This window comes from Pygocentrus nattereri, chromosome 5 (genome assembly GCF_015220715.1).
Source record: "Pygocentrus nattereri isolate fPygNat1 chromosome 5, fPygNat1.pri, whole genome shotgun sequence".
Classification (NCBI taxonomy): domain Eukaryota; kingdom Metazoa; phylum Chordata; class Actinopteri; order Characiformes; family Serrasalmidae; genus Pygocentrus; species Pygocentrus nattereri.
Genome location: NC_051215.1, coordinates 9,714,490 through 9,737,034, shown reverse-complemented (window position 1 = coordinate 9,737,034; position 22,545 = coordinate 9,714,490). Strand labels below are relative to the sequence as shown.

At 38.5% G+C, this 22,545-nt stretch overlaps 1 protein-coding gene across 1 annotated transcript in view; it reads left to right on the top strand.

The window, feature by feature from the left end:
• Positions 1-22,545, top strand: part of macrod2 (mono-ADP ribosylhydrolase 2) — a 1,076,631-nt gene that overhangs the window by 1,029,545 nt on the left and 24,541 nt on the right. Inside the window, exon 16 of the mRNA XM_037538560.1 lies at positions 14,349-14,411. Coding sequence (XP_037394457.1) covers positions 14,349-14,411 — 63 coding nt within the window. The remainder of the gene's footprint in view (positions 1-14,348; positions 14,412-22,545) is intronic.

The window sequence follows — 22,545 nt, the reverse complement described above, 5'->3', positions numbered from 1 at the left end:
TGTAATATATCCAGCTTTCCATCCCACAATAACCTTATTGGCTGTTGATGGAAAAAAACACGTCACAGGTGGAGTCGTAGATGAATTTTCATTATGAGGATTATTTCTGTCTGATGTGGAAGAGCAGGCTTCAGAATGAGACCCTTTAACCCCATAAACTGCAGGCTTATTGTTCACTTTTGGATGTTCTTTATGCTAATGGTTTCTAGTATTATTAAGAGTGTCTCATTCTCTTGCGCCGCCTACCCCATCCAATTACTTTAATGTTGTGCATTGGATGATACGGATCCATACTTCTGTATAGTTTAATGCACAATTACGGTATATTTGCTGACTATAACACTGAGTAAAAGTGACACATGCTCTTGATTTTTAATGCTTTTTTTACACTGTAAACAATATAACAGTGTCATGTTACCATTACAGGTCATTATCATTACATATTAAGTACAGAGCAATAAATGTGACATTAGCTGTCATGATATCAACCATTAAGCCATCTTTTAAGACGATTACCAGTAATAATAATAACCGTACATTGTTGTATTACTTCACCAAATTTGTCATGGCAGCCTATGACATCTGCTGTGATATGGTGATGTCAGTGTTATCTAGCAGGGCTCAAGTAAAGTGTTATTGCCTGCTCCTTTCTCTTGGTGATGGAAATACTGTTAAATCCTGGTTTAAACCAGATTTAGATTCATCTGGTAGCTTCTGAAAATGTGTCTCACTGCTGCTAATCATCAACCAAAAAGTGCCACAGCATCATAAAAACAACACAAAAAGCCTCAGATTGGAACTGAATTGGGCTAAAAATATATTATGGTGTAAAGATTTAGTATCAGTGATCAAATGCTTGAAATAATGGTTTTCAATACTTTAAAATGTTGCAGATTCAAATAATGTAAAATTATTCTAATATGATGCTAATAATCTATGGGGTTCAAACCATTTGTAGGAAACCTTTTTTTTTTAGGTTTTTTAATAAAATTAATATACAAAATGCCTCATATTAGAAAACAGTGACCATATTCTTGCTTATAAAGCATTTTATGTTTTGGTGAAATATGTCTAATACATACACCGATAAAGCATAACATTATTCCTTGTTTCTATGCTCTTTGTTCATTTTATCAGCTCCTCTTACTCTATAGCTGCACTTTGTAGTTCTACAGTTACAGACTGTAGTCCATCTGTTTCTCGGATACTTTGTTCGCCCCCTTTTACCCTGTTCTTCAGTGGTCAGGACCAACATGGACCCTCACAGAGCAGCAGGTACTATTTGGGTGGTGGATCATTCTCAGCAGTGCACTGATGTAGTGGCGGTGTGTTTGTGTGTGTTGAGCTGGTCTGAGTGGATCAGACATAGCCGTGCTGTTGGAGTTTTAAAACATTGCACTGTCACTGCTGGACTGAGAATAGTCCACCAACCAAAAATATCTGGCCAACAGAATCCTGCGGGCAGCATCCTGTGACCACTGATGAGAGACTAGAGGATGACCAACACAAACACTACCCAAACTGTACCTGCTCTGTGAGGGTTCATGGGGGTCTTGACCACTGAAGAACAGGGTAAAAGGGGGCTAATTGCTGCTGTCAGAAGAAAACCTTGTATCTCCATTTTTGTCATTTTTCAGTTTTTGACCTAATTGAAAATGCATGTTTTACATTGGGTAGAAATGTCACGATAAATGGACTAAAAGAAAGGACTAAAAATGACTTGGGGGGAAAAAAAGTCTGGACCCATTGACTTACATTGAAAGTAAAGATGGTTTTTCCCTTCTGCTATTTTTTTTTGGAGATACAAGGTTGTCTTCCAACAGTAGTGTATACCTACGTCATATAAGTTATTATTGCACAAAAATGATTCCTATGATAAGTGATTTCAAACATTTCAATGGGATTTTAGCCATATTCTGATCGCTTGAAATATTCATAAAAATATTCAGATTTGTATTATTCAGTAGCTTCTATGAAAATAATGTGTAGGTAAAGGTAGGTGTGTGTGTGGGAGGCCAGCCGCTGGAGACATGATGCAGATATACACACACATACATGCACACACAGTAGTACGGCTGTTCATAGGCCCCAGAGAAAGACTGCTTGGAGTGGTTTCTGTATCTTTCTCTCTCTCTCACTGACCACTGTCTTTGCAGCCTCTAGCAGTGTTCAAGGTAAAGCACAGTCCACAGACAATTTATTTTCCCCCACAAACAAGTGTTTCACACACATCTCTGAGCCCCCTCCGTAATATCTCAAACTCCCCTCGGCCTCCCACAGGAAGGCACATTTATTGTTTATTTAAGTGTTTGTTCACTTATTTATATGTTTACTCCTCTTGGCTAAACTTTCTTGACTTCACTCTTTTTTTTTGTGTGCCCGATTTTTGAAACTCCTGGGTGTATGTGTCGCGAATTAACTTTTTATAGCAGCAGCGACCGTGCTTTAAATAGCACGGCAGTAAACGTGGTTAATTTAGCATGTAAAAAATAAAAGTGTGCCTGTTTAAACTGTGGCTGACTGCTGACACTAAAACACTGTTGCAACCTCTTGTAATGTTTGAGCATTTGCTTTTTTGCATTCAGTGTAAAATCAAGTAGTTTGGAATAGAGGTGAAAAGATGGATATGGGGTAAAATTATGGAATTTTCCTTTTATTTTTACATATTTGGGAAAAATGTATTGTTCCTCTATGCTATTATATGCTCCCAGCATCAAAATGTGTTTAAGACCTCTGTTCAATATACAGGAGCTGTATCTGTCTTTACCAACATGAAGTGTCTTACTTTGACCACCCCAAGCTGCGAAAACAGCTTCAGTGCACCATAGCACAGAATTTTCAAGTCTCTGGAACTGTGCTGGAGGAATGGAATCCAATGCTTCCAAGAGACGTATCCTCAGTTGGTGTTTTGATGATGGTGGTGACATTCTTTTTCATGTAAGGAACAGTTTGTTTTTCCTTACATTTCACATTAATACATGTGTTATGACTTGGTATGCCCTGACCCTCTCACTGAAGTCCCCATCTCACTGTCTAAGTTCCTGCCAGAGAAACGGCTATGGAAGCGAGGCTGAGCTTCACTGTCTCTGTGAAGCAAAGGGTGTCAGAGCATAACCTAAGCTGCTGACCAAAGCTACTGGACAGAAAACTCACCAGAGGAGACACTTTCAGGAGCAAATCCAAAAAGAAGCGAAAATTGAACTTCAGTCAAAATGTGCTTTTTTAACCACAATTCCAGTGCTGTCTACTGATTTCTTTCCCATAGATGTAAATGCCACTTTAGTCACTGTTCCTATTGAAACGCTAGCTAGCTGCGCTGCCTTTGTGACTGAAGCTCCTGTCATCAATGCTCCATGCATGAACCCCCTTTCAAAGTCACTTAGATCTCTTCCCTTTGCCATCTAGATTCAAAGCTGAGGTCTGTAGACCTGTTCAGCATTTTTATGTGTGCCACAGGGCACAGTGGGATGTTGATGGCTTGACGATGTCATGCAATACAACTGGACACATCTGTCGCTATTTTAATCTACTCATTTATTCATGTTTTTCTTTAATTCATATTGCAAAAACATGTTTGACAAACACACTTTGCATATATTTTCTCTTACCATTACCATACCTGCATAAGCCTTTGATCTCCTCACACTTCCTTTCCCAAGCCTTTCCATCTACTGTTGTCAGATTCTGCTTGTTTTTGGGGAGGCTTTGCTTCCTGTCTCTTTTCATCAAGTGGAACGGCCGGTTGACTGGATTAAAGAGATTAACTTTGTGGTTCTGCACGATGACGCGCCAGCTGCTGAATCTGGAGGGGTTATCTTGTTCACAGGACAGCAAGATGTTCTGTGTATTGCTCTGAAGTTGTTTTGTTTGTATAATCTTAATTTACATCAGTTGAACGATAAGGGAGTTTCAGAGGCAGCTAAAGTAACATGAAGTAGTGTGCTGGACACGTATTCCATATTTATTCTTACCAATAAAGGTTTCTCAGTTACACTTTACATAAGAATGGTGGTCATAAATCTACACAAAACCTACTTAAGACCTGCATATGAATGCACAACAAAATTGGACTTGCTCAAGACAGAAGAGCTGATCCAAAAAGAGATTATGGCCCTATATGACAACTGACATAAACTTTCACAAGCATGTATACAATCTAATTCCTAATCTGATGATGGTTATAAAGGGTACTTTGGTCGAATTTGATATCAAATTGATGTAGGACTTATTTCAACTGTCACATTTTACAGTGTGTCGTTGCATTTTTTCTAACATAAGGTTACGTAATGGCATCATTCTTAATGACAAAGGGATGTATGATATCTATGTGCCTTTATACTGGACAAAAGCCTTTCTGGCTGCTGACATGCTGAGCTGGAATCTTCATAGGACAAATTAGCATTACGTCACAACAGCAGAGAGCTTACTGGTGGGTTGATGACAAAGTCAGCACTGCACTGGTGCACCAGGATATTGGAATAACTTCACAAATTGGTTCATTCTCGTCATGTAATCAAAAACTTGCACTAGCCATACTCTCATTTGCAGGGTTTAATAAAGAAGCAATCACTTCATAAAGGTATTTTCCCACTACACATTGAAAAACAAGAACTGACCCAAGCATGAACCAACAGAATGTATGGTTCTAGTTTTAGTTCATTTTCATTACTGAGTATGGAAAAAAAAAGAACACACTAAAATATGGTGTGTTTCTTTTGCTGAGAGTCATCGTGTAAAGCCTGAAATAATCATATGAAAGTCAGAGGTACCGGAATGGATTTGGAGGGAGTTCGTTGGACCATGTCATACGTCTTTAAGTATTAACATGACACACACCGGAAACAAGAAAAGATGGTTCGATTCGATGTTTAGGTCTCAAATGCAAAATCAACATTCAACACTGATGAAGTTATGACAATAACAGTAGATAATTCACTCACATCCTCAAATTTTCTTTGAATAGTCTTTCAACATGCCCACAAAAGCCAGATTCATTCTCTTGTGGGGGTCTGAAGCACAACCAATGTTATAAAAGTGTCCTTCCACACTTTGTATGCAGTTTCCAAATCCCCAAGCCCTACATACAATTACTTTAAGTGACAGCTGGAATCGCCTGTAATAACCATAACTAATAAGGTCTTTTGGTCTGTATATGTCACTACCTTGCTTACCTTTTTGGCTTTAAAGTCATGCATTACATACTCACTCGCAAAATGCCTATGTTAACACATAATCTTGTGTAGCATCAAACAAAGCTTCAATTTTCTGTGTCAGGAGTGAAACTATGAGTAAACACGCTTGTTTTGGGGTGTCTAGCATTAGTGCTAACAGCATTAGCTTAGAGGAGCTCACGTCAAACTCATGTCTGTCTACGAAGTATAAGTTCTACAAATATCAGACCACACCTCAACATACAACCCCAGTTTACATGCTATGCGTATGCAGTTGGTGTAATAGTGCTTGGCAACTTCATCTTCATCTGGAAGTGTAAAGATGTGCTAAAGCTGCATTGGTTGCCAAAGACAGAGAACCTCTCAGTGGGATTTCTAGTACTACTAGCAGCTCTACTTGCTTTGGAAAGCTGCTACACAGGAAATAATATGAGTAACATCCATTACACACCATTTGACGTTACAGCCTGAAACACAAGATTTTACTGTTGTGGCCAGTGGTTTGTGTATTTTTTCGTATTTACTGTAAAGTGTGCCATAAATTAAGCTACTTCCACACTGACTGGGTCCAAGTTATCTACCTGGAGGTGTAGCCAACACTAAGGCTTGTGTGGGTTTGTGGCAGTTGTCAAGGTGATAAAGGCCTATGTAGGTGTCATGAAAAATGTTGCCGGTGTCTTTTCTCGCCATAGATGTCTCATTTTTGAAGAACATCATATGTAGTAGTGCAGCCTTTACAAGCTTTCATATCTATTCTGTGGAAGGAGGCCAGTAAGTTGTTATAGCCACAGTGTTGAGCCATGGAAGTTACTGCCAAGGTACAGTAAGGCACATATAGGAGCACATCTTTTATCCTTAGCAACAGAGAAGATGGAGAGAACAATGTCAGTAATAGTGTATTATCCAGCCACATAGCGAGAACTCGTGCAGCCTGCGAATAGTCAAGGTAGGTGTCACCTTTGGCCTATATGGAGGACCCTGTTGACCTCTTAAAATTGGCTGTGGTTGCTAGTATTTGACAGGATTAGAGCCTGTTCTGGTGCACACATATTTCTGCTGAGAGAAATAAACCTCTGTTGATTGCTGGGCCTCTTCTTTATTGTTCATTAAGTAAGAAATGTGCAGAGGGCTTGCAGTGATTTAGCTGTGCACTTAAAAAGTCCATAAGCGACTATCTCAGCCATTCTGGGTAATAATGCTGGTGATCCTAATGCTGGAAATGAACTTGTCGAGGAAAGGAAAGGGCTGTACATTGATTGATCGCCTTAAAGTAGAATGAGAAATACATATGTGAGGATAGAACCTAATTTTGATGTGTTTATGCAGTCTTAGCCATAGTGTATGACTATGAACAGATAAACAATAACCATTATGCTGACAGCAATTTTGGCCAAACAGGCAGAGAATGAAAAAGGAAGCTTCCATGTGTTAAGCAAATATTGTTAGCCCCTATTCACACCACTGCGTTCTTTTTCCATGCTTTTCAGTGTTTGGAGCAATATATCACTTCATTAGCCAACCAGAATAAGGTTTTAGCTGTTATTTTACCATGTAAACTATTTTAAACACATTTAAGCGTCGCTATGCCAAGTGCTGTTCTCTATCTCTTGCTGGCTGGAGTTTTGGCACTGCTACATTACTGTTTATGTTAAATAAGCATGCCAAATGTGTTTCGTAAGCACACGGGAACAAAGCTGAGCGAGAAAACAAGAGGATGAATGCACTAGAGGACACTATTGGGTATGAAAGGCATTGTACAAGCATACACAGTGTTAATTGAACATGGATTTCTTGCTTTAAAGGAGCATGGATGTAACTTTCATCAGCTGGCACTATTTTCATGGCACTATCTTGTTTTTGGCCTTATGGCACCCAGAAGGATAGAACACATAGCAGAGATGGCTGCCAATGCCTGGCATTATTTGAGTTTCTACGGTCTGCAGACTATTTTTCATTGTTTTCTGTTTTCTCCATTATCTTACTGTCCTGGATTCTTGAGAGTTCACTGTTGTCTGAGGTTCTGAATTTTCTACAATCAGGTCTCAATAACATTACTTTTTTTTATTTTTAGCTGTCTACCACAGTATATTAGAGTTTTGATTAAATAATTAATATGAGCTCCAAGTGCAATTCAGGAAATATACATCCAAATTGGGTGAACCCTGTAGGAATTACAATTACGTAAATCCATTTACATACATAGCCCCCCATTTTAGAAGCTCAGAAGTAATTGGACTGACTAGCAAAATCATAAATGAAATGTCATTTTTAAGAATTGGTTGCAAATCTTATGCACTCAGTGGCTCCAGACTGAAACTGTGTTCAGTTCCTGCTTGTTCTTGGGTCATTTTACCTTTAGTTAAGTAAAATGCAGGCTTGACTTGATTGTGTTCTGGTAATTGACTCGGCCACTGCAGAACATTTCATTTCTTTGCCTGAAAAAAAAGTCTTGGGTTGCTGGTTGCTTTCACCAAATGCTTCAGGAAACTGTTCCTCTGCACTGTAAGGTGCTGTCCAATGACTTTTGAAGTGTTTGGCTGAATCTGAATCTTGTGAGGCCTATGCACTTTACATTTGGTCCTGCTGCTTTTGTCAGCAGTCACATCATCAGTAAATACAAAGAAAACCACCTACATTGGCAGCCATACATTTCCACACTGTAATGCTACCGCCACCATGCTTCACAGATGAGATGGTATGCCCTTTGTTCTGGTACAAGTAATTTTTTGTCATATGTGTTTATAAGATGTTGTTCCAGAACTGTACAGGCTTTTTTGGCAAACTATATTCCTGTCTTTCAGGTTTTGAGTATTACCAGTGGTTTACATCTTCTGGTAAACTCTGTATTTGCTCTTTTGAAATCTTCTCTTGATTGCTGACTTTGACTCAGTTACATCTGCCTCATAGAGAGTGTTCTTGATCTGGCAGACTTTTGTGAAGCAGTTTTCTTCTGTTGTCCACCACTGTTGTTGTCCATGATCTTCCAGCCTTTTTGTGCCATGACTGAATTTAGATGTAAATACCCTCAAATTAAAGCTAAATATCTAAACTTCTATTTAATATTTAATTTGCTCCAATATGAGCACCAATATGCTGTGGTAGACAACTAAAATGACAATAACCTTGTCAATGTGTAAATGCCTATACACTCATATCTCATGCATCAACTATGAACTCTTATAAACAATCAAAATGTACCAAAATGAGTTTTTTGAAGCAATGGCATAGAAGAACTTTTTAATCTTTGGAGAACCATTCAAAGAACTATTTTTATGAAAGATATGAGCTTAAAGAACCTCCGCATAAACCTGACATCCAAGCCAAGAACCATTTCGGAGCCTTTATTTTAAGAGCCTTTTTGTTTTATAGGAGCCTCAGTAGCAGTGAATGTGAATAAATCATCGGAAAGAGCCAGCACTGTAATCTACATGTAGCCTCAAGGCATCCACCAAGGGCATTCATACAGCTTCTTGCCTTTTATTTCAGTGAGAAATGTGTATGTTCAATGGGATCCATTTGCCCAAGATTTGTTTCAAAACAGTATATTTACCCTTCCCTATTGAACCCTTCACTTCAGTATCTTCAGATCCTGATTCTTTGTGCACTGTTGAAGTATCTACCCCATTCATCTCCATGGAGAAGTGGGTGGCTGGGCCAAAGCTTCTTGTAATTGTTGTTCCCCCTTAATCAAAGCAGACCATTAATGAACTGACGAAGTCAGAGAGATTGCATAGTCGTGACCTTTGGCTGAGATCTGACAGTGAAACATAGTGCAAACCTGTAAGTGATTCCCAAGAGAGTGTTTCAAAGGGCCCTTATACTACACATCTTGGATTTTATAACATTTGTGTGGGTTTATGTACCAAAGCAGCCATAATTCATTTTTACATGGCCATTTTCCAACCTCTGTTTATTCCTTACAATTAAATAGGTTGTTTTTGTTACGGTGCCGTTAAAGCTATGTGTAAATGACCTCTGTTCTGATTCGCTGTGCTTTATTGTGCCTCATACAAAAAGCTATCAGGGCTGAAATCTGGAGTAAACTGTGAAGTTCAGGCTAAAATTCTTAGGGACATCAAAAAAAAAAAAAACACCACCTATAGCCACTGCTTTTTGATGCAGGGATCCTTTGGAAGGCTGCAGTGATCCACTTGCTTCCCAACAGCCAGGAACAGTACAACATTTAATCATTTTCCCCACTTCAATATCTTTGCAACAGACTGTCTGCAGTAACAACACTCCTTATAACTTTATTGTGAATGGGCAGCTAAGCTGTTGAGAGTTGAACAGGTGGTCATATATAAATGTATGTAATGTCACAGTCCTGATGAATCCAAAATGCAGCTTAATTTCCCTGCATGGACCGTGGAGAGAATGCTACATGTTAAAACTTGTTTTAATGTTTTGTCCTTTCTATAAAAATCAAACCACCTTGGGAGCCACAACATTTCATGCCCATTTTATCATCTTAGCTGTAATTATGTCTCAGTATATGCTAATGCTCTAGTATAGGCTCAAAAATACTTATTTTGCTCTGCTTTAAGCTTCAGCTCAGCTATATCCACATTTTTCGCATCTCCAGCAAGAAACCTTTCCTCAAAAGTAAAATAGTTTCTTGAAAATGTCTCAACGTTTGACTCTTTACATGGCTGAAATCAGCTTCTCATTCACCAGCTTCTTGTTCTAATTTTCCCATTCCACCTTAAATGCTCCCAGAGACACCAGAATGTAACTGCTGCACCATTTAAGGTGGAGCGGGAGAAATCAAACAAGAAGCTGACTTCGGCTTTGCAACTTTTTAGTGTTTGGCAGTTTCCCGTTGCAGATTAAACATATCAGGAAACCAGCTGGAGTACTTATGAATGCAGATATGTTCATTCATGTCCAAGTTATCTATGTTTGTCTTAAATCTTCCTCTTTACCTTTTTGTTAGCTACTAGCTAAGCGAGGTTGTCTGTGTTGCTATGATGACCAGCAGTCTATGCACCAACCTTCAAGGTTAAAAGTTGGTGAATTAGCAGTTCTACATAATAAAACTCCAGCATTTAAGACTGTTTATTGTTAAATCTGTGTTAGAAAGATCACCAGAACTTTATTTCACTGCAAAGGAGGATTATTTTATTTTTACCTAAAAATCTAATTCTGCTGTGGAGCCACAACAGGGCAGTAAAAGAACCGCATACATCCTATTGAACTGAACCTCTCACCAGTAATCCATTAAGAGACTTTGGTGATGTTTGCTTTAAGTCATTTCCAGTGGCCACCAGAATAGCTATGTTCACGTGGCCATAGTAAAATGTGTCCGTATGTAGAATCAGGGCTTTCTGTTTGTTACTGCGTTTTCTATCATTGTATAAAAGATGCACAAGGCTTCCTTTACTGGTGCATGCATTAAGATTTATTTCCAAGTCAGTTTAAGAGCACACTTTTATCAATACATGAATATTATTAGCAGTATTTTGTTTAATGAGAGTAACAATAAAGCATGACTGATGTGTGACATATGCTTTTTGATGCATTTGCTTGTTAATGAAGAATTGTGGATTAAATAGCACTTTCTATGTTGACCTCAAAGGGTTTATTTCACAAAAGCATGGAAAATGTAGATTTAAATAATATGGGTACAAGTCAGGTAGCAGATGACTTTCACTAAAGAATGTATTTATTGATTGACATTAAGTAGGTGGCAGCAGACCGACAGGATATTGTTGAATACTGAAGTAAATAGCTGATATAATGTCCTGCTATATCACATGGCCATCATGTGACCATCATAACTTACACATGTACACATGGAGCCCGTCCATCTGCTGCTGATGTTGAACACTAGACTTCAAACACATGCAGGATCCCCGTGTTCATTTATGCTCTGGTGAAAAACCAAGCCACCATTGTGTCTGCCGTCCATTACGGAGTCACCTATGGCCCCTCGGCCCAGTTAGCATCAAAGCGACAGAGGGGAAGAGAAGACTCATGCTCAAACAAGCTGGAAGGTACCCGCTTTCCCTAGTGCAGCTTTGAAGCTCCGCTTTTGATCACAACCCTCATCCTTTCAGGCTGAGGTTGGGGAAAAAAAGCACGGAAGCAATAGATTGGGGAAGATGCTCCGGCAAAGCAAAGCAATGATTTGTAAGGCAGGGGCCACGTCGTTTGTGTTTGATTAGGTGAAGAGGGAGTTTTGTCACGCTCAATTATGTCTGCTTTTTACCTCTTTCTCAAGTCCTGACATGGATAAACTCCCCAAAAAATGAAAGACAATCATTCAGAATTAGAATTAGTTTGGCAAAAAATCTACACAATCTTCCCCTTTCAAATGAAATCAGACAGCCGGTGTCTGAAGTCTACTTATGCACTGGAGCTACGATGCTAATGTAGCTAAAAAGTAATAGAAGCTTACAGTGACCCGTTAGCATTGTGAACTTCATGCCTAAATCATTACAGTCTCAAGCATGTTGAGTTAAAAAATCCTTTCTTTTTAACAGTGGAGTCCTGATATGTATAAAAATAAAAGGATGTATGGCATTCAGGCTTCAAAAGGCTCACCTACTGTTGCAGCAATGTATTTCTGTCCATTTCTATAGACAAACCTGATAAGCAAGTAGATGACGTTGTAGGCATGTAGTTTTCAGGATCGTAACTAACAGAGTTTAAGCTTCCATTACATGAGACCAACAGAGTTGCAATATAAGCCCTGTCATTTTTCCGGACACTCGATCAGTAGTGTGGTTTTCTACTGAATCCAGATGATTTCCAGCTAAGGCACTGTTCACGCTTGGTATTAGCACCCATATCATGTGATCTGATTCTAAGTGGACAGTGAGACGTATAGCCGTTTATAAATGGAATTCTGTATTGAATGTGTCTCTATTGTGTACTTATGATTGGATTTCAGGACTGGAAGAAGGATTTCTGGTCTCTCACCACGTTTTTTCCTTCCTTGCTCAAGTAAATGAATGGGCTGCTTAAGTCCCTTAACTTCTTGGTAATAACCAGGCAGGTGTGGAGTTCAGCCTCTGAAGTGCTTGATAATTACTTTACATAACATGCTGGAATTAATCAATGTAGATCTTTGCTTTAAGCAGTAGCAGCTTGTACTAAGTTTACTTGCATGTCGAGTGTTTTTTGCTGCTTCATAATAGTAGGTTTAGTGGGGTATGATGTCTGGTTGGTGGGGCATTGCCCCCAAAATGACTCCCTGATGATTCATTAAAGAAACCTTTTTGAAAATGCAATGCATGACTGTGAAGAACTTTTTTTAAGTTTTACACGTCTAAGCCAACAACACTTCTAACCCAGGAATTGTTTATAAGCAAGATAAATACAGTAATATAATATAATAGAGTAAAACAGTGCATGTTACAAAGAGAAAATCATGAACAGTGTTACACAGGAGAACAGCAGCTGGTTTCATGGTAAATGATTTATTGATAAATGATTTGTTGCTGTTTATGTAAAATCACGGAAGTGCTAGATAATTACTTGGTGTAACATGATGGTAAGTTATGAGACAGTTTTGCTAAATTACACAGAAATACCAGATGGATTTTAGCTATTAAACTGATAAAGGACATGGTAAAATAACGCATAACTACTTTGGAGCAACAAGATGGTGAGTAAAAACACTCACGTGTTACATGTCACTATGTCAGATGGTAAAGCAGGAAAGTAAATCAGAAACTGCCAAGTACCAAGTAAGGTGTAAAATGACAGCACAAATACAAAGTTAGCTTCCTGAATGAAATGGTAAGAAAGTAAAACCACAGTACAAATCATTGCATCTTCTGCAGCCCAGATTCAGTGATGTTTATCGGTAATAATCAAGGACAATCTTTTTTAGGCAATATAACAAGCTGGTAATTGTACCGTAAATTACTTTATTTCACAGTACTGTAGTAACTGTACCTCACAATTACCCAGTTAATATCTAGAACTCGTTGAACATTTCAGCATAACGCAATCAGATTATCCAAGATAGTGATCTGCTACTTTGTACCTCACACTTACCTTATTAATACTTACAACTTAAGGGACTGTAAAAGAAAGTGTTGCCAATACAAATTATAAACAAGCAAGGAAGATGAAGAAAGAAACTCTGCTGTGATGGCAGTTGATTGTGCCGCCCTTTGTTGTTGTAATGGATGTATGGATGTTATGTGATCATATACACCCCTGACTAAAAAATCTAAATGAAAACACAGACCTATTTTGCTCTGCTTTAAGCTTTAGCTCAGCTATATCTACATCCAGCAAACTTTTCCTCAAAAGTAAAATAGTTTCTTGAAAATGTCTCAACGTTTGACTCTTTACATGGCTGAAATCAGCTTCTCATTCACCAGCTTCGTGTTCTAATTTTCCCATTCCACCTTAAATGCTGCCTGAGGCACCAGAATGTAAGTGCTGCACCATTTAAGGTGGAGTGGGAGAAAACAAACAACATTTTAATGTTTGGCAGTTTCCTGTTGCAGATTAAACATATCAGGAAACCAGCTGGAGTACTTATAAATGCAGATACGCCCATTCATCTCCAAGTTATCTATGTTCGTCTTAAATCTTCCTCTTTACCTTTTCATTAGCTACTAGCTAAGCGAGGTTGTCTGTGTTGCCATGGTGACCAGCAGTCTATGCACCAACCTTCAGGGTTAAAAGTTGGTGAATTAGCAGTTCTACCTAATGCAATTCCAGCATGTAAGACTGTTTATTGTTAAAACTGAGTTAGAAAGATCACCAGAGCTTTATTTTACAAAAAAAGAAGATCGTTTTATTTTTACCTAAAAATCCATCTCTGAAGGTGTTTTGAGTGATTGGATCACAGTGTGTCTCCAAGACACACTGGACTCCCTTCACACCTATACTGTACCTATATAATGTCCATGCATGATTGCTTCACCCAAGAAGCCAGGTGTGAATAAAGCCTAAGTTAGATACTGTAGATGTCAGTTCAGCTACAGAGCCTGATCTGCTCAGTAATTGCCCTGTAGGGCTTCCTAATACCTAAGCATGTCATACAGGACAACCTTTCCAAAATGCATAGCCAAATTCTGGTATACAAATTAATAAAAAGAAGCAGCTTAAACTTTCTAAGAAATGCATGGATTCTAGGACATTTGGTGATGGTTCAAGTAAACCAGTTCTTCGATCCGAGTGATTATACTGCATCTTTGTATTTTCTTTCCACAGACCAAGCAAAGAGTGTGGACACCAAGGATGAAGACAGCCAAGGAGGTGCGGATGCCATGGAAGGTAAGGCTCTTCTCTCTTTTGACACTTCACCCTGCACTAGGGGTGCAGCTCATCCACATGGCAGAAGAAAGTGAGAAATATACAGTAGATCTGCCCAAAGGAGCCTTACAGTCAAACAGCAGGAGATCCGCAAACAAATCACCAAAGATCTTCAATTTGGGAACTTTGTTAGCTAATGTAACTTCGCACAGTGTACAGCACATCACTAAAATGCAACCAATACAAAGTGATGCATACAAACCCTCCTTTCTTAATCAATGTAGATCTTAGATCTTCTTAGTGGTGCATGATGACTAGTTGGTGGGGCATTGCCCCACTAAATGGCTCCCTGATGATTCTTTAAAGAAGTCCAAGTCAAGAACTGTTTATAAAGAAGATCAATACAGTAATATAATACAAAACAGTGTACGTAAGAACGAGAAAGTCATGAACAGTGTTACATAAATGAACAGCAGCTGCTTGCATGGTAGACGATTGCTTTTAATGTAAGATCACACACATGACCTAAAGGAAATGCAGAATGGTTGCACAGCTAAAATGGTTCCCACTTCCTGCTAAGTTGTTGCTAGGCAGTTACTCTGGTATCCAAGCTTGTTGCTATGGTGTTGCTAGGCAGTTGCTTTGATATCCCATGCAGTTGCTAAATTGCTGCTAGGCAGTTGCCATTGTGTATGAGGCATTTACTTAGTTGTTCTTAGGGAGTTGCCAAGTGTTAGCTATGTGTGGTTGAAAATGAATGGGAGTCTATGTGAGGAATGGGGAATGAAAAAACTACATATAGAGGACTGCAGGTCAGTTTACCTGTGGATTAGAGCTTGGAGATCTGCCCTGAGTGAGTACATGCATTTTGGTGGCTGTCAGTCAAAGGAAAGTATGTTTCATGTTTGTGGGTGAGAATAAATGGGAACCTATGAGAAGAACGAGGAATAACAAATGACACATAGAGGAGTCTTTCGTCATTCATTAAACCACATAGACTCCCATTCAATATGACTCTGGATTAGAACTTGGGAATCTGCCCCGAGTTAGGACATTTTGGTTTCTGTTGGGCAAAGGAAAAAACTGGGCTGGGGTTTGGGCGAAATTGAATGGGACTCAATGGGAGAAAGGGGGGAGGAAAAATGACACATAGAGGAGAACGGGTCAGCAAGGCTGTGCAGTAGAGTATGAGGTAGTATATATTAAATGGTGTCTTTCAGTCAAGCAGAAGTACAGTAGATGGTCATGCAATTTTTCACCTCATTCATTTTTATAGGGGAAAAATTCAGAATTTCACAAAGATTGTACAAAAAATGCTGAAGACCAGACAATCTGGAGTTGCAATGATGTTATAATTAAGAACAACATAGTAGATTTGCAATGCAGAGCCATAACACATATTTGCAATCTATGGTGTGTATGTTAATAAGAAAACCATTTAAAAATGGACCGTTGAAAAATTGGTAGCACCTTACTTGAGCTACATAACATTAACATGAACATAGCAAAAATATAAATGTAATTTTTCCTGTGTGTACTCTAGTTAATCATCACACCATCACACCATCAAACGTTATGACATGTCATGAAAATCACCAGTGAAGGTAACATGACAATGTTATATAACTAAGCATGTTGACAATTCTTTTTTATGACATGGTTATGTAAATGCAATGTTTATAAAGTGTTAACAAACAAATTCTCCCTTTTCAAAGTCAACTTCATTCAGATTCATAAGCACTTCTAACACTCATGCATAATGTAAAGGATTCTTCAAACGATGTGTTTGCAGTACTTGTAGTGGAAAACCAGGCTAGTTAAATGTAACGGATCACTGGAGTGCCCTCGACATACATGTTTTGGATATTACTTCGATTAACTCATACTGAACAAAGCGTGTAGCGGTAATTCACTTCGTCCCCACGACACTCGTCTGGTTTCGCGCAACGGAGCACGAGTGCTCAGCTTCAATAAAGCGAGCTTTCCCCTTACTTAATATGCTCGCTGGTAATAAAAGCTCTTTGCAATAATGAGAGTTTGAAAGCTCGTTAAAGCCTCTTTTATGTGCTCAGTTCTCTCCAGTCAGTTCCGAGGTCCTTTTTTTTCCACTGGGATGGGTGGATGGGTGGGGGGAGGGTGTCCGTAACTCATATTCATACTCAGACAGGCAGAAAATTAGATCTGCCGTCTTCCATTCGTTTAAGAGATAGTGGAGGTTAGACGATGTATTGTTAGTCAGCACAAATTGACTGCGTCACACAAATAATGGGCAGACGTATCGGGAGAGAGACAACATGGTCTTTTGGTCTTGTTCCTGCAGTCAGACAGAACAAAGCCATTGAGAATGTGTGTACTTGGTGGATACATTAAAGTTTTATGTCTAAAGACTTTGGAGTCAACTTGTACTAGTAATGCGGCCTAAATGGACATGGGTAATGATTCCAGTAGGTCTGACCAGGTCATTCGAGGTTTAAAACTTCACTTCATTTATAGTGAAGATTGCAAAAAAGTAGGGCTAGAGATGTTGTTACAATAGGTTTACTATTACTATTAGTAAATTACTATTAGTAGGCTGATGAGAAATTGTTAGCTATATAGGAAATATAATAAGGCTCACATATTCAAGATATTGTTTACATAATTTGTAAAACAATAAACAGTATATAAAATAGCTGGCTAGTAGGGGTGCGGGGGAAAAAATAGATGCTTAGATGCGGACATGAATGATTCTGAATTGATTCACAAATGTCAAAAATCGATTTTCTAAATACGTATTTAATTTATAACGTAATGTTGACGGAATGATAAAATTTGGAACTTGGAAGTTCAAAAGTGCAGCGCCCAGACAGTCATGACAGACATAACAAAAACACACATGGATGAGCGAGAAATCCGACCAGCTCCCTCTGCATTAAAGCCAGGTTAGGTCAGGAGTCACAACCCAAATGTTAAGGAAAGCCATTTTGTCCTCTCAACAAAAATCTGACCACCTTGGCAGCCACAACATTTAATATCCAGTATGTCTCAGTTTGTGCTGTTGTCCTAGTATAAGTTAGGTGTAAAATCTAAATGACAACACAGACTTACTTTGCTCTGCTTTAAGCTTTAGCTGTAACTGCTCTCCTCCCGTCTCCACCAGAAAACTTTTCCTCAAAAGTAGAACTTCTTGTAAAATGTCTCTCAACAGTCAATTGTTTAACGAGGCTGAAGTCACTACTTATCTCCAGCTTCTTGCAGAATTGTCCTGTTCCACCTTAAATTCTGACTGAGGTGCTGAATGTAAATACAGCAGCATTTAAGGTAGAATGTTAAAAAAATCGAAAGAGAAGACATCTTCACAACTTTTTAGTGTTTGACAGTCTCTCATTGCAGATGTAACTTACCAGGAAACCAACTACAGTTCTTCTAAATGCGAGTGACGCATCATTGCTAGGTGGCCTGCAGTCTGCATGCCAGTTCTCAGTCGCTGCGAAACAGGGCTTTTGCACTATGTTGCACACGTCCCGTTTCAAAGATATTTTACTGACACAGCAATTCCCCCACTCTCTACAATGAGACCAAAACCGAAGTTATCAAATCACTAAAGAAAATGGGCAAGACGGCTGTAACGTGCTGGGTGGACATCCATTACCACAGGATCTTATTTCACCATAACAGCGCGTTTTATCACAGATGAGTGGCAGCAGCGTCTCATGTGCTCCAAACAAGAGCAGTGAATGAGAGACTCCCAGTTCACTAACCACATCACTTCCATTTGATTTATTAATAAAAGATACTGGAAGTAAATGCATTATGGATCATTACAAATACTTTGCCTTAAAAGTACCAAGTCCTCAGATATTAAGAAAATAGAAATCCTGTATAGAACCAAAAAAAATGCATCAAGATGCATTGTTTAATAATCACATCGCAGCCTCTTAATCATAAACGAATCAAATCGAATCATGAGGTGCCTAGAGATTCCCACCCCTACTGGCTAGATATCTAACTAGCTCACTATTCTGTCGCATTAATTTCTGCTGTTACCAGTGAATGGCTAGACATTTTCTCACAGGGAGTCTAGCAAGTAAAAGGCACATATCACCACATACTGAAGTAGCAGATGTTCAAGCTCTTGCTGCTAACATTGTAAGTATAGAAACTAATTCATTTTACAGAAAAAACTTCAAACGTGAATCGTTAAGTAGCAGAAAAATTCTTGCTATTCTGATTCTGATAGCTGGCATTATTCTTTTATTGCCTTAGCCTCACTCCCTAAATCATATGTTAAGGATATAGAACAATGATACTTACATCAAAGTGGCACAAAATGAGGATGATTTTCACTATGCTAACTGTTGCATAGTATCCTAACACAATAAGCCATGAGAGGTCGTGCATTACTGTGATTTTATCACCGGAAGGGCGTCCTTAAAACTCCCTTCCCTGTGATAAAATTGCAGTAATGCACAGCCTCAGGTGGCTTATTGCCTTTATAAAATGGCTGCCAACAAAAAAATATGAGAAAATACACTATTTTTCAGAAAACAATTTAAGTTATTATTAATAATAATCAACATAAACCAGTATTACGCCAAGAAATGTAGTTCCTTTAGAGAATGGTATCACTGCCACACAACCATGGGCCACTGAGTAAGGAGAACGTTTGGTCGGCCATCTCTGTATACTGCTGTCAAATTATGATTTTTGTTTTTACTTTTTGTCTTATAATAATGAACATGTGATAACGCAGTACTGTTTAATACAAAAACATTTGCCTTATAGGTACTTTTTGGTCATCAAATTACCACCAAAGGTCTGTTTTAGTACCACTCCAGCAGCTCCACTCTTCTCGTGTTAGGTCTGAATCTTAAATTGCTCCCTGCTCCCTAAATAGTGCACTACATAGGAATTTAAATACTGGATCCTGCAGCCCAACAGAGCAAAATACAGCTAAGAAATAGTCATTTGGCACTCAGCCATATCCATACTCAGTAAATGATGTATTGTTTGGCTGTAGAGGCTAGAACTTTCATAGCTGGCACACTATTTAGGGAGTACGAGCTGTTTGGAGCTGTTTGGGATTCAGTCTGGGTTTGACGTGACTTCTTACCTAAACACGAACATTTGAAGTGTGTAGTAGTGGTACTTTGTAGACTTTATTATTCCCACTTTACAGTTAATCACATCGTAAGTACTTTAATTCAAGCCTGTGATATTAATGATGGAGTTGTTTAGGCTGTTGACGATCTTTAAACCTGTTAGCTAGCTGACAAGCTTAGTTCTTAGTTCTAGCTGAGAACATAAGTTGCCAGCCCCTCAGATTAAACAGAAAGAGGGTTCTTACTTCATCAATACACTCAGTGGTCCATGTGAGCAGCATGAGAGTCAAAGTTTATTCCATTAACAGCACAAGATTTTTTGTGCTGTGGTGCAGTAATACACAATTCAGTTGTGAAGTGGTCATAGGTGTGCATATATTGTGGATTTAACAATGGTTTAAAACGTGGCGTGTCTTGGTGAGTAAGCTTTTTCTCTTCAACTCCTTGAGACCCCCGGTGGCTCCAAAACACACTTTGTCATATTCTTCTTAACTTTTGTAGTTAATAAACTACATTCAAAAGGTAGGTGTCGTATGAGGCTGTAACTCTTCTTTCCAGTCAAATAGATGGTGATGTCATTTTAAACCTTTATAATAAAAGAAGCTGAACAGTTTTTTCTCTCTACTGAAAGTCGACCCGAATTTCCACAAATCTGGGCTATAAACTATAAACAGATGGCGTCTCTTCAGCGATCTGCTCTGTAAAAATTTATTTTAATAAAAAAATACAAAGAGCATCTAAGATTTTTGGCTCTCAGCAGTAAATTCTAAGCATATAGCAACATGTGTGATCATAAAACACACATTCTGTTCATTTGAGGGGGGAAAAATAAATAAATAAAATTCAAATTTACATTTATGTCATGCAGTTACTGAATAATTTGCCTTACGATTTGGTCACATAAATTCAGATGGAAAAAAATATATACCCTGGAGAATAACTGGTAAGGGGGATAAATTGTGTAAATGTGATTTTTGTCAAACTATCCATATCCAGGCACAGACTGCAAGACAAAAGCAGTCCCGTTTTCGGTCCCACCTCAGTCTCTTTCCTTCCCAATAGACATGATAGTAGCAATAATATCTGCTAGCTAGCTCACCAAACCTGCTTACTGACAGCTGTTGTGTTGACACACCTTACAAAGCAACACAAGTGTTGTGATACATGCCATGAATTGCCTATTATAATCTACTATAAAACAGCAGAATGGATTAAGCTCTGTTGATGGTGTTCAGTGCTCAGACTCAAACTTGTCAAATGGTTGAATAGCCCCAGACTAAGGCACATCTGAAGCTCATCAAAAGCAGCTACAGCCACCCTCACCTCATCCCAGCGATCTTAAAATAAAGCAAGCGCCACACAAACACAGCCAACAAGGACCGCCAAGGGCTACAGAGGCCAGCTACGAGTGCATTGGAGCACTGCCACAGAGTCCCACTTAACGGTCACTTCCCATGAATATTCACTTTTGATTCTTTAAAAAAAACCAGCCCAGGGTGCTTCAGTGGATTCCTTCTTCAGTATGTGTGTGCGCTCCTTTTTGGTGCCTCCCTCCTCCAAAGATGAACAGCAATGTAAGAGTGGTACAGTCTTACATCAGCAGGACCGAGTATAATGTTACCATCGTTCCCTAACACTGTCTCAGTTGCTCAATACGCCTGCAAATCAGCACCGTAATCATTTCCATCTTGAAAGACGTAATGGAAGTTGCAATGATATTTAAACTCTTTGAAGTTGCAAGAATCGCTGGTGATAACAAAAGCCTGCTATACCATTTAAATTATTCATTGGAACAAGAGGGAACATCATGTTGGACATGCTGATTCTCACATTTCAATTGAAACCATTTGTGTTTGTAAGTGGGAGTTATTTTATTATGATTTATTTGTTCATGAAAAGTTATTTGCTCATGAAATGCTTTTCACCTTCAAGTTCTTGACAGACTTTGTCACATTAGCCTCAAGAATTTGCTTCTATTTAGTAGAACCCTTTCTTTCATCTACTCCTGCAATGTTTCCTGTGCCACCGGCTGCCACACAACCTCAAAGCATAATAGATCAGAACAGTTTACAAGGTGTTCCTTTCATCAAATGCTGCTCTTTTTCTCTAAATATAGGTTTTATGATTATAGTCAAAGACTCATGGTTTTACTTAATTAGTCCACAGCACTTGTTTCTAAAATGTACCTGGCTTACCTAGATGTTGTTTTGCATACTTTAGATGCTGACTTTTGTGATGAAGTTGCAGGTAAACTTTCCTTCTGGTGATTCTTCCACAATCCACCACCACTTCTCTATCAGCTACAGCTTCCTTATGGCGTTTTTACTTTGCTTTTCTTACTTTGCCAGCACACAAGCAGTTCCAACTGAGAGTGTTCTTGGTCATTCAGATCTTGCTTTGTCTTGCACAGTTCCCCTTTACTTCCATTTCTTCCATGTCTTAATGACATTTCAGACAGTAAAAGCTGTGCTCTGATATCTTTTTTATAGCCTTCTGCTGCTTTGTAGGCTTCAGTTACCTTCATTTTAGCTCATGCTTGTGGAATGTCAGCAGAAAGTTTGAAGAGTCAGAGAATTTATAAAACTCTGGAATTACAATCAGCTGACAGTTGTTAATAACAACTTTTGACCTGTTTAACCAGTTCCAATGAGTCAATTACGGCCTAAAGATTTAATTAAGGTCTGAGACTTTACAACTGGAAGGGTATCCAAACTATTGCCACAATTACTATTTTTTTATGTTCATCAAAGTTTATCACAGGTTGTGTTTATTCTTGTTGTTTCAAAAAATTTATTAAATCTGTAATTTGGCCAAACTTTTGTATATAATTATATCACTCTTGTTGTAAAAAAAAACCTTGTATCTCTTAAGTAAGAACTTTACAGGAGAAGGAAAAAACACACTCTACTTTTAATGTAAGTCAATGGAGCCATCCATTTATCATGAAATTTACACACAAAGTAAAGGATAACTGAGTCTCAAATTATGTCAAAAACTGAAAAACAAATGGAGATTTGGTTTTGTTTCAACAGCAGTGATATTATTTGTCCATAGTGAGTGTCTATGATACATAA